We start from the raw sequence: 19,300 nt of genomic DNA on the forward strand, positions 1-19,300 counted from the left end.
TTAGTAAAAAATGACTTATCTATTTGGCTCGAAAGGATGCTCTTTCAGGTTTGAAGAATGCAGAGTTGGAGAAATGTTCTCATTGCATGGCTGGCAAACAAAGAAGATTATCCTTCAAGAAAATCAGACTTCTTGGAATTGGTGCACTCCGATATTTGTGCTCTTTTGAAGGTACGATCTTTTAGTGGAGCTATTTACTTTATTACTTTTACTGATAATCATTCAAGAAAGCTTTGGACTTATGCTTTGAAAACAAAGAACCAAGCTTTGGAAAAGTTCAAACAATTCCAAGCTTTGGTTGAGAGACAAACAAGTAAAAAGCTTAAATGTATTCGCACTGATAATGGTGATGAGTATTGTGGACCATTTGATGTGTATTGCAACCAGCAAGGCATTAGGCATGAAAAGACACCTCCTAAAACACCTCAGTTGAATGGTTTGGCAGAAAGGATGAATAGAACACTGATTGAAAGAGTTAGGTATATGCTTACTGAAACTAAGCTACCTAAAATCTTTTGGGGTGAAGCGCTACTTACAGCGGCTCATGCGATTAATTTGAGTCCTACAATTGCTTTAGATAATGATGTTCTGGATCATGTTTGGTCGGGCAAAGATATCTCGTATGGTTACTTGAGAGTCTTTGGATGCAAAGCATTTGTTCATGTTCCAAAGGATGAGAGGTCCAAGTTAGATGTGAAGATAAGGCAGTGCATTTTTATTGGGTATGGTCAAGATGAGTTTGGTTACAGGCTTTATGATCTAGTTGAAAAGAAGCTTGTAAGGAGCCGTGATATAGAGTTTAGTGAAGACCAGACCATTGAGGACATTGATAAGGCAAAGAAGAGTCAATCACAAGAGAGCAATGACTTGACTGATGTAGATCCAATTCAGCCGCCTCCTTTGTCAGAACTAGCAGAGAATCAAGATCAAAAGCATATGCAGAAAAATGAGCCTTTGGTTCCTGATGACTAGGAGATGGGAGATCCAATTGATGCTCCAGTTGATGATGATGCTGATAATCAACCTGAGCTACTTACCAGGTTTCTATCCTAGGAGGTCTACTAGAGAGCGACGACCTTCAACGAGGTATCCTTCTAATGAGTATGTAACATTTACTGATGGATATATGACATTGACTGATGAGGGAGAACCTGAATGTTATGCGGAAGCTATGGAAGGTGACGACAATAAGAAATGGTTTGATGCAATGCAAAATGAAATGAAATCCTTGTATGATAATCAAACATTTGAGCTTGTGAAGTTGCCAAAATGGAAGAAAGCTTTGCAGAACAGGTGGGTTTATAGGTTGAAGCATGAAGAAAATTCTCAGTGTCCAAGGTACAAGGCTATATTGGTGGTCAAGAGCTACAGGCAGAAAAAGGGAGTTGACTATAATGAAATTTTTTTACCAGTTGTGAGAAGATCTTCTATTAGGACTGTTTTGAGTTTGGCTGCAAGTCTTGATTTAGAGATAGAGCAGATGGATGTGAAAACTGCTTTCCTTCATAGTGATCTTAAGGATGAAATTTACATGGAACAACCTGAAGGTTTCATGGTAAAAGGCAAATAGGATCATGTTTGCAAACTGAAGAAGAGCTTGTATGGCTTGAAGCAAGCTCCAAGACAATGGTACAAGAAGTTCGAGTCTATTATGGCAGAACAAGGCTACAAGAAGACTACTTCTGATCATTGTGTATTTGTTAAATAGTTTGCTAGTAATGATTTTATTATCCTTTTGATATATGTTGATGACATGCTTATTGTTAGTCAGAATGCTTCTAGGATTGATATGTTGAAGAAGCAACTTGCAATGTCATTTGCAATGAAGGACCTTGGACCAGCAAAGGAGATTCTTGGTATAAGAATCGAGCGTGATAGAAAGGAGAAGAAACTTTGGTTGTCACAGGAGAAATACATAGAGACAATGTTGCACAGGTTTCAAATGGAGAAAGCAAAGACCGTTAGTACTCCTCTTGCTACACATTTTAAATTGAGTTGCAAGCAAAGTCCATCAAGTGATGAAGAGAAGAAAGACATGGAAAAAGTTCCATATGCATCAGCTATGGGTAGTTTAATTTATGCTATGGTGTGCACAAGACCGGATATAGCTCATGCTGTTGGTTGTGTTAGCCGTTTTGTTTTAAACCTAGGAAGAGAGCATTGGAATGCTGTAAAATGGATAATGAGATATCTTCGTGGTACTTCTAACATGAAGTTGTGTTATGGAAGTGATAAGCCTATTCTAGTTGGTTACACTGACTCAGACATGGCAGGAGATATTGACTCTAGAAGGTCCATTTCAGGCTTCTTGATCAACTTTGCGGGTGGAGCTGTGTCTTGGCAATCAAGATTACAAAAATGTGTTGCTTTGTCTACTACCGAGGCCGAGTTTATCGCCATTACCGAAGCGTACAAGGAGATGCTTTGGATGAAAAAATTCTTGAAAGAACTCGGGTCTACTCAAGAGAGGTATGTGTTGTTTTGTGATAGTCAAAGCGCTATACATCTTGGTAAAAACTCTACTTTTCATTCTCGATCCAAACATATTAACGTGAGGTATCATTGGATACGTGATGCTTTGGATACTGAGTTGTTGAAACTTGAAAATATTCATACTGATGAAAATGGTTCTGATATGATGACCAAGGCATTACCAAGATGGAAGTTTGAAATTTGTTGCTTAATTGCCGGATTGGTGGTTACCTCCACATAGTCGTGAGGGGAGATTTGTTGGGTTTTTGGGTTCCCTTCCTATGTGAAGAAAAAGCCTAAATGCTAGTATCCAAACCCATGAATAGTTGAAGTGGATGAGGTGAGTTAGGGTTGTATGAGAGAGGTCATTTTGCAAGGAGAACACCAAACACTAGAGAGAAGAGAAGAGAGAAAGTCATTTTCGCACATACACAAAGCTATCTTTGTAAATTGGTCACAGTAGATTTGTTAACCGTTGGATCAAGCTCAAATTTGGACAATATGTTCTACACATCTGGTTCTTTGAATTCACCGTTCGGATATTCAATTCAACATCTGTAGCTGGAGATATTGGCCACGCACAGTAGCTCTATTTTTGTGGTATTTTCATCTTCTTGTTCTTGTTTTGAAAGCTTTGAAACTTGGGTTGTTTGACTTGTTGTATGCATGTTTTGTACAGTAATTTGTGACTCTTTTGTACCCTATTTTTCATCATAGTGAAGCTATATCCTGGTCTTGGTGACTCGTGGTTTTTACTTCTCTCATTAAGGAGGTTTTTCACGTTAAAAATCTTGGTGTGTTAACTTGTTTCTAATTTCTGGTTTATGTGATTTTTTCGCTGCTATTAGGTATTATCGTACTGGTGTTAATACTTATTGTGAGTGGATATTGTTGCTCCTCTAATTCTTGCAAGTAGGGAATTGTGTTTTATTCCTATCAAGTTGAATTATTTGAAAATCTCAAATTATTTATAGGAATCGGATAAAGTGGTTTTACAGAGTGGAAACCTCTTTTCATGCCGATGACAATAGGCACCAATTTATGGCAAATTCAACCTTATATAGGAGAATTGATATATATAACTACTCAACCAGATTTCACATATACAGTGACTAATTTAAGTCAAATTCAAAGATTAATTATCAATAAACTCTACACCATAGTTTAAAAGTACAGCAAAATCCTAGTTTTTTTGTAATGTGTTGACTAAGACCTTTGCCTTATCTCAAAGAAAAAGTATAGGTAGACAATAAAAATATTAAACAATGTGAACAATGGATATATCGGATGTTCAATTCACTAGGTGTGTAGATAGTTATTCTAATATTAAGATTTAGGTAAGTAATTTGGAGTGTTGTGTGTTTTATTTAAATTGGGTCAATTTTAGGATTCGTTATTCATGTTGTTCAAGAAAGTAATTGGTCACCTAATATAACCCGCTCGCTAATGCTAAGAAACCAGGAAGTATAGAGACTAGGGAATTCGTTAACAAGCTTGGAAACAAAGAAATGATCAAAGGCAAGTAGATTTTAAATAGAGGCCGAGTGCAGGAGATACTCACTATTTGTTGTATTGTGACAATAAATCTACAATCCAACTGACCTTTAATCTATGATCTTATGTATAATCGAAACATATCGAGATTGATTGCTATTTTGTTAGTGAAAAAACTGATGAAAACCTTGTCAAATTGCTTCGTTTGACGAAAACATGTCATATACCAGACCTTCTAACAAAGCCGTTACATCTCGCATAGTTGAAAACTCAGAGTTTTAGACTTATACCTCCGAACTAGAGAGAGATTTCTAAGGCAAGTCTTATGTATATTAGATAAGAAAATTTTCAGTGACCAGCAATTTTAATTAAATTTAACCATTATTCTACTAGCAAGTATCATTTCTTTTCAAATATGATCTCACCTGCGAAATTTTATTTTAATTGTTCATTCCTTCTCAAATGCTGATTGTTTGATGGTTCAAAATCTGAAAAGTGCTGATCCCTAGCACTGCCGTATTAGATATTTTATATTAGCTTTCCAAATTAGTTAGATTCTATTAGTTAGTTATTAACAGTTTGCATGTTAGTTGTCAGTTGGAGTTAGTTACTTGATATGGCTTACGTATAAATAGCTTTCATTTTATGTAATTGTACCTTATTTTATTTTCATTTCTACAACTCTTGTAATAATTATATATGGATTCTCACCCATTAATTTTTTAAGTTATTTTGAGATTGAACATCAACATTTTAAGTCAAAATAGTGTACATCGCTTATGTATTATTCTTTAAACTTTTATCTCTTGCATTTAAAATTATTTTATCAGTTGGTAGTTTACTTATAATTTAACCGAACTTTTATATGAAATAATCCAAGTTTTAGACAGATTTTGCTTTGCTATTGGAGTAGCAGGTGTTTTTTTAAAATGTGGGTTGATGGGGTGTTATTCTTAAATGTGGAACCGTTTAATTAGATAAACAAAAATTGGACCGTCCGATTTGTGAGAAGTACGGAAATTAGACCGTCCGATTTGTGAGGATACAGAAATCAGACAGAGAAATTTGTAAAATCGGACCGAAGAATTTGTGAGAGTATAGAAATCGGATCGAGAAATTTTTGTTTAAACAAAATAAAAAAATTTAAAGTATAGAAATCGGACCCTCCGATTTGTGTATCTTCCACACTTTTGAAAAACACAAAAAATTATAATATTAAGATATATCACTACTTTTACTTCCATATAAAAAAAAAAAACCTTTTTTTAAAAACTATTCTAAAAACCTTTTAAATAAATTTAAAATAAACTTTCAATTCGAATAAATTAATATATATTTCTGCTACAATCAAGTTTCAAATTCAAAAAGTTTTTTAAATTTATTTTCAAATAAAAAATTCTAGAGCACGATTTAATCCCATTCTGGTGCTCCTTTTCACAACTTGACAAAATAAAAAATCTTAGTTAAAAACATCTTATAAAATACAATATTATCATCAATTGTCTATTTTCTTTTATCTTGAACATATCGAAAAATATCATATAATTGATAGGAGTACGGAATTTTATCATGCGAATTTTCTTTAACCAAGATTATGTATTTTGTAAATATTGCATTGTATAATTTTTTATTTTTTATGAGTAATACTCATATCATAAGGTTTCAATCATCAATATTTATTTATGTTATTAAACTTAATTAGATTGATAAATATATTTAAATATAATATTATATTTATATTAACATTAGTTAATTATTTATTATTAATAACTATTAAGTATATTATATAAAGTAACAAATTATCTTTTTTACATCTCACTTGAGACGCTTCTATATTTAGTGTTTTTAATTTTTTTTATTTAGACAATTTTTAATTTTAGATATTGATAAACCTCAATTTTATGGTTTATCTTGTGTTGAATTTAGTGGATTTTATCAATTTATCTCATATTTATTCAATGAAATAGCATGGTTTTGTAAATTTCTCCTAATTTGTACTTAAGAGTAAAAACATGCTTTTTAGACCCTTAATTTGTTAGATTTAATTCACTTTGATTCCATTCGATACCTTGATGTATTTGTTACGTGCTTTCAGGTTTAGGAGGCAAGGATTGGATCAAAGAAGTGAAGAAAAAGCATGTTAAGTGGAAAATTCATGAATAAATGAAGTTTTGAAAATCTGTCATGCGAGGCGTACACGTGGCCAGAAAATCGCAACACGACGCGTACACGTGACCTCATTAATGAAACACGCTGGGGCGATTTCTGGGGCTACATAAGCCCAATCCAACTCATTTCTGAAGCTATTTGATACAGAAAACAAGAGAAAACAAGGGGGGAGCAATTAGCGTAGAGTAGGAATCATGCCTTAGGTTAGTTCTAGAGAGAGACGCTCCCTCTTCTCTCTAGAAATTAGGGTTCTTAATTTAATTTCATCTTAGATTTATGGTTTAATTCTTGTTTTCACTTAATTTTCATTGCAATTTCTTATTCTTACATCTTTGTTCTCTTAGTTCTTCTTGTTGATTTTTCTTTTGAGCTATTTTTTAGTTTTATGAACTCTTGTTACTTTTAATTTCATTTAATGCAAATTTGATATTTTATGTTCTTTTCTTGCTTGCTTGATTATTATTGTTATTTTCTTGCATTTGGTAGTTTAGATTTTATATTTCTTGCAATTTAATATGGTTTTCTTTTTATGCACACCAAGTGTTTGATAAAATGCTTGGCTTAGGTTTAGAGTAGATTTTGTACATTCTTGGCTTGAAAGGAGAAATTAGGTGCTCTTGAGTCATTAATACCTAATTGATGTTGGTGATCTAGAGTTGTTAGTTAATATTCTTTTCATTGACGCTAATCTCTTGCTAATTCAATTAGTAAGTTGATTAGGACTTATGGATTGAGATTAACTAGTCTTATTTGATTTTTTTCCGATGTTGGATATAACGAAATAGGATTATCTCTTGGTAATTATCGTGTATGATTAATGACTAGGATAGAAAATCTAGATTCTCAATCCTTGCCATGAATGCCTCTTTTTAGTATTTGCTATCTTTAATTGTTTTCTTTACTTTATTGTTATTTAAAGGGTTAAGTACGATTTTGGTCCCAACGTAGAGGCTAAAAATTTATTTCGTTCCTGACCTTTTTTTGGCTACAAAATGGTCCCAAAGGTTTTAGTTTGTTTTAAAATCATCCTTTTTACCAATTTTATTTTTTATTACCAAATTACCACTCATTAAAAAGGGAGGGAAGGAAGAAGGGGGAAGGGAAGTCGCACCGCCGCACCGCCTTCCTGCCGCCAGTGATCCGCCACTGCTCCCTACACTAATGGCAATAGAGGAGAGAGCAAAGGGAGAGAGAAAGAGGAGGAACGAAGCCCTCCACAGCGCCACAACCCCTCCTCCTCCACCACCGCCGCAACCCCTCCTCCTCCACATCGTCGTTCACCGACGCAGCCCTTCCTCTACCACCATTGCCACAACCCTCTCCCTCTGTTTCAATTTTTTATTCTTTTTTCTTTAATTTTTCATATTTAAAGGATTTATTGTTGTTGTTGTTGATAATGCTTCTAGTAGCTTCTGTTTATTCCTTTTATTCTATTGTTGTTGTTGATGCTTTGGTTGCTTTTATTTCTGCTGCTTCTGTTTTTGTTTCTACTTCTGGTTTTGTTTTTGTTGTCGCTCTAATTCAATTATCCATTATTATTGTTGTTGTTGTTGTTCTGCTGATTGTTATCTATTGTTGCCTGCTTTTGTTTCTGTGTTTGTGCATCTGCTTCTGCTTCTGGTTAATATTGAGGAAGAAGAGGGGTGTTGAGGAAGAAGAGGGGAGGGAGGAGTATTTTCGTCTGAAGGACGATTTTAAAACTAAGTTAAACCTTTGGGACCATTTTGTAGCGAAAAAAAGGCCGGAAACGAAATAAATTTTTGACATTTACGTTAGGGACCAAAATCATATTTAACTTTTATTTAAATTCTTGTCTTTTTAATTTCTTGTCTTATCATTAACCCAACCCCGTAAAACTCATAACCAATAATTGAGCACTCGCTTGTAATTCCTAGGGAGAACAACTCGGGAGCAATACTCTCAGTTATTTTTATTGGGTTGAACTTGTGACAACCAAAATTAAACTTTGATTGAAAGTTGTTTGTCGGTTTTGGACTATACTTGCAACGAAGCGATTTCTTTTATTGACAAGATTCTTCAAGCTCTACCTTTTGCCAAGCTCTCAAGTTCAAATGCTTCCTCACCAACTTCTTCTAGCTCTTCCCCAACACTCAAATCATATATTGGGGGTTAAGTGAAATCTACCTCAACATCAAATTCAAATTCAATGGGGGATGATTCATCAAGTTCAAAAAGATCGCATGTTGATGTGGAATCATCATAAATAGGTGGATTGGTTGCTTGCCCCATTTCTTCAAATTCTTTATTCACAATATGTCTTGGAGGTTGTGCACTAGCCTCCTCAACATCAATTTCAAACTCTATGAAAGAAGGCTCTACAACCTTAGATTCCTCTTTGCATTCAACATCTCCTAAATTTTCAATCACTTTTTCCGGTTCAATCATCTTAACTTCCTCCTCTTATTACAATTCTTGCTTCCTCTCATTCTCTTCTCCTTGAAACTCCAGGTTCTCCTTTTTATTATGCTTCTCAATTAATCTTTCACATTCAATAATGGAAGTGTTTTGGATACTTGAGTATAATGATACCATGTGATTCATCACTTTGGTCAAGCTAGCCACGAATTTCCCTAGCATCTTTTGCTCTTCTACTTGTTTTTTGACAAATAACTAGAAGTTCTTGTTGTTCTTGCATTAGGGATTGGAGAAATTCATCCAATGAAGGCGGTGGTGGAAGAGAGTGTTCATTGTTTGGAGAAAAGATGTTATAGTAGAAAGGTAGTTTATATTGGTGAGAGTCTTAAAGTGGTGTATGTGGAAGTGATGGTTCTTGAGAGTATTGGTGTTGGAATGGTGGTTGGTATAGTGGGTATAGGTTAGGATCATATGGAGATGAATGGTGGTATGGGGCTTGTGAGTATGGTTGACAACAATATTGAGGGTTCGGTTCATAATTGTGTACATTATGGGGTAGATTATTACCATAAGAAACTGGAGAAGGTTGTTACCATGAAGGTTGAATGTAAGTATGTGGCTCCTCCCTAACTTGGATTCCATTCCCATAATGTGATCTCTCATTGAAGCTTTCATTCCTTACAATATAATTGTAACCAAACTCAGAGGCAAAGGGATGAGAATTCATGGTAGCAAGAGAAAATAAAAACAAATACTAATAACAAAAACAAACTCTTACAACTAGCAAAAACTAACAAACAACTAAAAAGTAAACTATTCACAATATTCACATATGAACAACAACCAACAATAAGCACACATTGCGATTTCCCGGCAACAGCGCCAAAAACTTGATGTAAAGGTTATCGTCGGTCGGAATTTCTTCTCAATAAAAGAAATCGCTTCGTTGCAAGTATAGTCTCAAACTGACAAACAACCTTCAATCAAAGTTTAATTTTGGTTGTCACAAGTTCAACCCAATAAAAATAACCGAGAGTATTGCTCCCGAGTCGTTCTCCCAAAAAATTACAATCGAGTGCTTAATTATTGGTTATGAGTTTCACGGGGTTGGGTTGATGATAAGATAAGAAATAAAAGAAGCAAGAATTTAAATGAAAATAAAGGAAAGAAAACAATTAAAGATAGCAAATACTAAAAAGAGGCGTTCATGGCAAGGACTGAGAATTTAGGTTTTCTATCCTAGTCATTAATCATAACACAATAATTACCAAGAGATAATCCTATTTCGTTATCTCCAACATCGGGAGAAAATCAAATAAGACTAGTTAATCTCAATCCATAAGTCCTAATCAACTTACTATTTGAATTAGCAAGAGATTAGCGTAAATAAAAACAATATTAACTAACAACTCTAGATCACCAACATAAGTTGGGTATTAATGACTCAAGAACACTTAATTTCTCTTTCCAAGCCAAGAATGTACAAAATCTACTCTAAACCTAAGCCAAATATTTTATCAAACACTTGGTGTGCATAAAAAGAAAGGCATATTAAATTACAAGAAATATAAAATCTAAACTACCAAATGCAAGAAAATAACAATAATAACTCAAACAAGCAAGAAAAGAACAAAAAATATCAAATTTGCATTAAATGAAATTAAAAGTAACAAGAGTTTATAAAACTAAAAAGTAGCTTAAAAGAGAAATCAACAAGAAGAACTAAAAGAGCAAAGATGTAAGAACAAGAAATTGCAATGAAAACTAAGTGAAAACAAGAATTAAACCCTAAATTTAAGACGAAATTAAATTAAGAATCATAATTTCTAGAGAGAAGATGGAGCTTCTCTCTCTAGAACTAACCTAAGACATGATTTCTACTCTACATTAATTGCTCCCTCCTTGTTTCTTCTTGAATTCTGCATCAAATAGTTTCAGAAAATGAGTTGGATTGAGCTTCTGCAGTCTCAGAAATTGCTCCCAGTGTATTTCATTAATGAGGTCACAAGCTGCTTGTCACGCGTACATGTGGGTCACGCGTACGCGTCGTATTGCGATTTTCTGGCCACACGTACACGTCGTATTGCGATTTTCTGGCCACGCATACGCTTTGCATGACAGATTTCCAAAACTTCATTTCTTCATGAATTCTCCACTTTACATACTTTTTCTTCACTTCTTTGATTGAATCCTTGCCTCCTAAGCCTGAAAGCACTTAACAAATATATCAAAGAATCGAATGAAATCAAAGTGAATTAAATTTAACAAATTAAGGGCTTATGAAGCATGTTTTTACTCTTAAGCACAAATTAGGAGAAATTTACAAAATCATGTTATTTCATTGAATAAATGTAAAATAAGTTGATAAAATCCACTAAATTCAACACAAGATAAATCATAAAATTAGAATTTATCAGATATCTCAAACTCAAGATTATTATTTACTCATATACACATTATTTAAAAATTCTATCTACTAGGTAAGTATTGTTAGAGTTCAAATTCCCATGCAACATATTAATTTGAAATCGCCTTCCCATTCGACGTTTTTATCGCGAAAAGTGTTAAACCAGATAATTTTTTAAATAGTCCTGAGATTGACGTCATATACCAAAACCGTCTCTAAAATTTCAATTGCACTAATTACGTCTCTGAGATTGGAAAAAGTACACCATATTAGTTTCTGATCCGTTTTCTATTCACGACGCAAGATATTCAATTTCAGGGACTAAAATGAGTCATTTAATGCAAAGTAAGGGACCAATTTGGTGCATATGTAATGATGACATAGTGGATAACACATGGATAAATAACATTGTGACAAGTGGCAAAATAGTATTGTGACACGTGGTATAACCATCCGCATCAGCATGCCACGTATCGCTGACCGATGTCATCATACCGTTATGCATTGCCAAACCATGAGGTGACACGTGTCATAAAAAATCTACGTCATCAAACCAAGTCAGCGCGTCGTTAATAGAAAATGGGTTAGAGACTAATATGATATAATTTTTCTAATTTCAAAAATACAATTGATTCAATTAAAATCTCAAAAACAATTTTAATGAATGACATCAATTTCAGGGACTATTTTAAAAATTTAATTCCGTTAAACGCTTCAGTATTTTTGCCACTAGAGTTAGAGGCACTTTTGGAGAGTGGATCCTCTCCAGTGAATAAAAAACTGGATAGTGTACAGTGTTTAATCTAACCATTCATATGAAAGACACATTTCGTTTAGATGCCAACTAGTGAGGATGCGGAAAAAAAAAACGAAATATGGCAAATAATGATACCTATGTATAGCTTAAAAAATGTGACCTTTTGATAAACAATTTAAAAGCAGAGAAATGCTATTTATTTTTTAATAATTATTTATTAATCAGCTTTTAAATTTAATTATTAATAATATTTTAAATTTATATAAAAAAGGAATATATTATATATGTAATTTCTTTTTTTACTAATTAAAATTGTTATATTTTTTATCTTCATTAAAAAAAAAAGTTATTTTTTAGATTTTAATTTACCGTATCTTTGATTTTTTTTTTTGGATTTTTTTTTATCTTCATCATCATTATTACTTACCGGTACAACATTTATTTTTTCAAGACTCATCTATTTTGTTTCATTGGTGGCTTCATTGTTTTCTTACTGTATTTCCTTTTTCTTTTTATCATGAACAAAATTAATATTTAGAAATTTACACTAAAATTTTCAAAAACACAAACAAATCTAAAATTAAATTAATATAAATAATACGAACACATTTAAAATTAAATATTAGCATATTTTAATTACATTAATACTACAAATTTTAAATTAATAGAGTAATAAAAAAATTTCAATACAAACAGTCAAACACATTCAAAAAAAACACCACAAATAAAAACTTTTTTTTGTTCGTTCATTTTTTTAAAAAAAGTTTTTTTTAGACACCAAAACCGTTTAAAATGTGTTTTGAAATATGATTTTATTTTGGATACGTTTATAATTTATTTTGTGTACAATTATACTATTTTAAATGTGTTGTAAATATTTGATGTAGTATCTTATTAAATATGTTCAAAACACATCTAAAACTCATCCTTTGTTAACACAAATTTTGTATGAAATATATAGAAATATAAACACATTTATAATTAAATAAATAACATAAATACATCTAAAATTAGGTATTGATGATTGACATATCTAAATTACATTAATATTACAAATTTTAAATCATACAAAGTAGTACAAAAAAATTATCAACACAAATACATCTAAAAAATAACACAAGACACATCTATCATTATGCATAAATTAAAAAGATAGAACGTTTTATTAAATATAAAAAAAAGAGAATGGGAGACCATGAACTCTAATAACCTAAAAAATATGAAGGAGGTAATAAATTCCAAATCAAATAGAGTAGTGAAAAAAATTATCACCATAAATACATTCAAATAAAATACTAAAAACATATAAAAAATTATGCATAGATTAAAAAGATAGGATCTTTTATAATATCAGAAAAAGAGTGCATCGTAGAAATGAAAAGTCGGAGTAAAAAGACGCAAAAGAAGAGCACGTTGGTAAAGCTTTTCCTGCGCTGATAGAAGACAGGGAGACTCGAACCCGCGACTTCTTAGGTGAGTATGGAAAGACTATGTCATTTGAACTATAACTCATTGCCAACCTCTTAATCTACAGTTAAATGCTCTACCACTGAGCTATGAACCGTTGGATTAAAAATAAGGAGATTTAAATTTGCAATCTCTTAAATGAATATAAAGAGAGTATGCCATTTGAGTTATAACTCATTGGTTTTAATTTTACTTAAATTATTTTTTGAATTTGTATTGAATTTAAAAAAATATTAAATCTATTTGAATGTATTTATTTTAATTTTTTAAAGTAATATAATATATTTATTGAAAAATAATTTAAAAATATCTCATTGAATCGTTAGAAATAATAGTATATTAGAAAAACAAAACTACCTATTCTTGTATTTATATACTCATATGAACGTTGGGACACCCAAAAAATACTCATTTGAACCTAATGATAAAAATAGGGAATGATATCTACTAAGAATTCATAATCTCATTGACATTAGGGAATTATGAACTAAAAAAAAGTAAATCATTTTAAAAGTCAAACATTAATTAATAAAAGAATTCATACTAAGTCTTTATAAATTTCTATATTTATGACTTGCTATAAAAGTTAAAAAATATATAAATATTGAGATATATACGGTAATTAATCTATATAAAAATGTCTTGCCAAACTTAATTAATGGGTGAATCAATGTTTTAAATACGTAGTAGTCTTTAAAAATTTTCTATAATGCATATATATATTTTTTTAGTTGGGTAAAACAATATTTTAAATATAATGCTCCAAAAATTTATGAACTACATCAAAATTTATGTGTTATACACTAAAATTTTTGCTATAAATATATTTTTATTAGTTAAATATTAATGTTTTGGACATATAATTTTTTAAAAAATTTTGTATTGTATATTAAAATTTATGTGTTGTGTATCAAAATTTTTATAGTCTAATTTTCTAAAAATTTATAAGAAAAGAAGAAGATGAAGACAACGACGACAATAAAAAAATGTCATCAATTATGTGTTATTATGAAAAAAATGTCATTTTAATATGTCTATATTAAAATGGTTATACTAATTATGATGTTTAAAAAATGTTATTGTTAAAATGAAGTAATATTTTTTAATTATTTAGTAATGTTCTTTTTGAAAGTATTATTAAAAAAAATGTTACAAAAATATAAAATAAAATATAACTTTAATTTTATAATATTTACATAATCATTATAATTACTATAAATCATAAATATACTAGAATCTATTCTAAAATAATTGATATATATAAATAATGAATAAATTTTTTATCTTTTAAAATAAAAAAATAATCAATTACTTCGATTCGTTTCAATTATATTTACAAATATAGATTTTAATGTTCGTAAATTGCAGTTAAATTATAAAATTTATTGTAAAACACGTAAATTACACCAAAATTCAGAGATTTACTCATTTTTCTTAAGCTAATATAAATTGGATCAAGTTGTTGCCATTTAAAAAAAAAAAAAATACACGAAGTTCTTTATCATGCAAGTTAAGTACCTTATAATAAAAAGAACCGAGATTAAGAATTCGTTTTAGGGATGACAAATTGACAATAAGTATCTATAGATGCGGAGACTTTTTTCTCATTTTTTATTCTATTTAGTAAATTGTTTTTTGCTTTTGTCATATTTTTGTCATGAATTCTCATTTATTTTTTTTATGTGGACGAAACAGATATTTACGGATATTTGTAAATATCCGTGTATATTAAATTTTAAAAAATAAAAAAATAATTATAATAAAATTTTATACAATTTAACTATAATGTATTAAATTAAATTTAATTCAAACACATTTAATAAAATAATATAAATATTAAATCAACAACATATAAATTAAAACAAAACAAAATTAAAAAGTTTTTAACATAATAAATGTGAATAACATTATTTTTTTATTCTTAAATTATTTATATTAAATATATATTAAAAATTAATGACCGAATACATGTTAATATATAAAATATATATTTATACATAAATATGATAAATTTTTTTATATATTATTTTCATTTATTTACATGATGATTAAGGAATAGCCACATGCGTGTGATTAACAAAGAGAGGGGGGACCCCATTCTGCACAACAAAGTTGACGTTAAGGCAAAGGCAAAGAGAGGAGAGGGCAAAAGAACAAATTTGCAAACAAGGTAGGACCCACCTTTTCTTTCTCTTACTGTTACTAATAAGAAGATCTTATCAATTCCCACACCCACCCATTTTGACTTTGGCATTGGTTTTCCCACAAGAGCCAGTCTACAACATCCAAACCCTCTCTTCAAATGCACTCCCTTCCCCACCAAACCTTTATCCTACAATTCCAAAACGAGTCCAACCAAAATTTTCATATCAAACCTTATCTCTCTCTCTCACACATTATGATCATTATTTAATTTTAATATTTTTATCTAATTTTGAAATACATTCAATATGTAACTATATTCCTTTGCTTTTGAATTTAAAATTCAAATCCTATTTTCAGAACTCAATTATTCCAACCAACCAACTTGAAAATTTAAAATCACATGAAGGAATAAAATTTTAAAAAATATTATGTATATATTAAAATTAATTACTAAAATTGAATATATATACAAATATATATTATTTAATTCATATTTAATGTATTTTATATTCTAATATATACATTTATTTAATATTATCCTAAAATTTGTTCAGTAAATTTTTTTTTTTAGAATTTCTAGCATTTTTCCTACAATAATCCAAAAGGAGTCCAACCAAAATTTAGCATTAAAAAACATCTCTCTCTCTCTCGTTTAGCCGTCCCAACTAGTAACTGCCAACTATTTCTCTCTCTTATTTAGTCAACCGTCCTATACACGACGTGTCCTTCCCATTCTCCTCCAATTCTTTGACTAGGTCCCTTTCGTTGCTTTTTCTACACTTTACTCAATTTCAAAGAAAAACCCGTTGAGGCATTGAAAGTTTGAAGCACACATCCCACAAATAGTTGAGAGGTGATGAGAATCCAAGATAAGCACCAAAGATAAAGCAACCAAATATTGGGCGGGGCAAAGATTAAAAAAGTTATAAATAAGATTAGTAGTATATATTAGTAAAATAACCCCACTTGCTTTTTTTTTTATACTTTTGAGATTGAAATCCGTTACCAAACCCACCATCTTGACCTTTTCATTTTAAAATTATGATAATAACAATAAATAATGGTGATGGATGGATTCATTCATTCATTCAGTGTCTCAGCCTTGAGGAGAACGAAAAAAGAAAAAAAAAAGGAATCCAATATTGTACAGAGAAATGGAACACCCACTAATTTCTTTTTCTTTTTCAAAGACTAAAAGAAGCCACAGCTCTGGACTTTGTCACTTGAGCAAAGCTGCAATTTCCACAGGCCATCATCAACCATTCTCCCCACCATTGGAAAGTATTTAAATAAATAAAACATTGATCTAAATATCTGAATGACTTGTGTGTACTAATATAATAAATAAACCATGTGACAAGAAGAAAATGATTTGATATTGAAGACTTTTCAAGAGGATTCTAGGATGAGATTAGTAGCATCAGCTGCAGTGAGAGAGTGATTATGTTCTCCTTCATATGTGACTACCAGCATAGATGGATCATCCAAAGCCCTCTCTACATGCTTCCTTGCTGGACACCCTCTTACACTGCTGCACTTGTAGTACCCCCTATAATAATCATTGTTCCAAATCGGTAATTAACACTCACTAGTCACTCAGACTCAGACTAGAAACAAAATACATAAGGAAAATTTTGAAATGATTTATAAACAAAAGCTTCACATTAGAGATATAATTAAATCAAATTTATATTAGATTATTTACCTTGGATGAGGGGATCCTTTAATAGGTTTCTGACCATATTTTCTCCAAGAGTAATCATCCGGCGGAATATCAGCCATCTTCAAGCTTATCGCCGGCACCCTCACCACCCTCTTCAACCTCATTTTCCGGCTGCCCATAATCCAAAAACATTAACAAAAAAAAATCATATAAAATTCATGTTAAAATTCAAAATACATATTTATATTCGAATACATTATTGGCTGATTTTTCATATACACGAAATATTTATATATATAAAATTAAAAATTGAAACAAGATTTACACCATTTAATCAAGTACCTCTTTTTGGAGCAATGGCAGCGGCTAGAGGAGCTTCCACACTTCCCCGAACCCAAATTCTCCGAGCTGCACTTCCTCTTCAGCGAAGACGAAGACAGAGGTGGCTTCCCCGCAGACGAAACCTGCGACAGGTTCGTGATCTGAAACGCCGGTGCCGGCGACGACGACGAGGGCTGTTGCTGGTGGTGCTGCTGCTTGGATTCACCGGCGGCGGCGTCGCCGGTGAGAGACGATAAGAACGAATTAGCAGCAGAGGAGTACGAAAAGTTGATAGTCTTAGACGAAGACGACCTTTCAAGGACGCCGTTTTTGGGAATCAGGTGGTGGTTAACGAGGCTCTGTAGTTGTGGTGGCGGTGGTGGTGGCGGTGGCGGTGGAGGGGGTGGGATCTGCTGCAGAGGCGTCGCATGGAAGACCCTGTGTTCTTGAGAAAACGGTTCAGTCTGCGATTGGGAAGGCGCGTGAAGAGGTCCTCTTCTGAAACGCGCGTGGCCGGTTCTGGTTCGGCCAAGGAGAGAGATAACTCTCTTGAACTTCGAAACGGCGACGTCAGCAACGGCCTTGCAATCTCTCTCGATTGATAAAGTAGCGTCAGAGTTAACGGCAGAAGAAGAAGAACCGTTAAAGTGTTGGTGCTGAGTCTGGGAGAGAAGCCTTATGAGCTTCTCAACGCTCTCTAACCCAGACGCCGCTTCTTGGACGGCGTTCTCTTCAGCCTTGGAAGTGGCGAAGCCGCCGCTGCTGCTGTTGTCGTTCCTGTAACCACCCATCATGAGCTCAACGGCCATAGTGGCATCACAACCACCGGGTCAAGGAAAAAAATGAGAAATGAAAAAAAGGGTTGAGTGTTGAGAAGAAGAGGTAAAATAATTAGGAGAAGAGGAAAAGAAAGAAAAAATAAAAGAGAAAAAAAGGGGGTAGTGTTTGACAAAAGAGGGTGGTCTAAGAAGTAAAGGGTACCCTATAGGGTCCCCTGGTCAAATGTAGCCATAGGATACGGCTTGTTTGGTCCACTAGGGTGACTGGACTGTCTCGCTATCTTGTTACCGTCAGATCAATGTAGATCCGGTTCCAATATATAAGATCTCTCAGGGTATTTTGGTCACACTGTGAACGGAGAAACACAGGAGCCTTTTTTTTCAATAAAATATTTTTAAGAATTAAATTTGGGTAGTATAATTGTTGGAGTCAAATATTGCATTTATTCTAGTTATTATGATGGTTTTGACTTACTTAATATGACTTATTAGTTATTACTTCTTCCTTTTTTAAAATTGGTTACTTTACATTTTTTAAATTTTATCTTTAATAAATATACTATAAAAATAGAAAAAAGTCAAAACTTTAATTTTATCCAAATATATAAATTTTTTAATAACTTTAAAATAAAATGATAGTTATTTTAGAAAGAAAAAAATGTAAATTTGTAACTTATAGTAATAGTACAACCTATAATTTGTGTAATAAATGAATTATTAAATAAGTCGTATATAAAATATATATTAAAAATAAACTAAATTATATAATTTATACATAAATATATAGTAATTAATTTAGTATTAGTATTGATTTTAATAAATTTTAATTAGTATAGAATCAACAATCTCATTTCACTTATTTAATTCTTAAAAAAGTCATAGAGCATAATGGGTTAGTAATTTATGTTATATTAATTATATATTGACTACAAAATCATTATGTTAATTAACCAATTTTTTTTAATTTTATCTTATATTTAAATCAATATTAGAAAAAAAATTCTTTTTATACTAAAAACTATAAAACAAGACATTTTATCAAATTATTGTATATGCTATCGAGCACATTTTGAATTCGACACTTGTTAAATACGTGATTTTTTGTCTAACTATATGTTAATAAAAAAAATATTTCTCTAAATTATTTTGAGATTAAGAAATACTATTACATGTCATAGTATTTAATATTATTTTTAGTCTGTATTATTAAAGTGAGTTTAGAAATAATTATATAATTAAAAAATATTAAA

The 19,300-nt window shown here is 31.4% G+C and overlaps 1 protein-coding gene across 1 annotated transcript; it reads right to left on the minus strand.

Moving 5' to 3' along the window:
- Positions 1-16,429: 16,429 nt before the first annotated feature.
- On the minus strand, positions 16,430-18,345 carry LOC107479580 (probable WRKY transcription factor 15). The gene is made up of 3 exons (XM_016099711.3): positions 17,293-18,345; positions 16,993-17,121; positions 16,430-16,836 (listed from the first exon to the last, which is right to left on the minus strand). Exons 1-3 carry the CDS (start codon positions 18,078-18,080, stop codon positions 16,677-16,679), a joined length of 1,077 nt encoding a protein of 358 aa, XP_015955197.1. The 5' UTR covers positions 18,081-18,345; the 3' UTR covers positions 16,430-16,676.
- Between the last annotated feature and the right edge of the window lie 955 nt (positions 18,346-19,300).

This window comes from Arachis duranensis, chromosome 1 (assembly GCF_000817695.3).
Source record: "Arachis duranensis cultivar V14167 chromosome 1, aradu.V14167.gnm2.J7QH, whole genome shotgun sequence".
In the NCBI taxonomy this organism is placed as follows: domain Eukaryota; kingdom Viridiplantae; phylum Streptophyta; class Magnoliopsida; order Fabales; family Fabaceae; genus Arachis; species Arachis duranensis.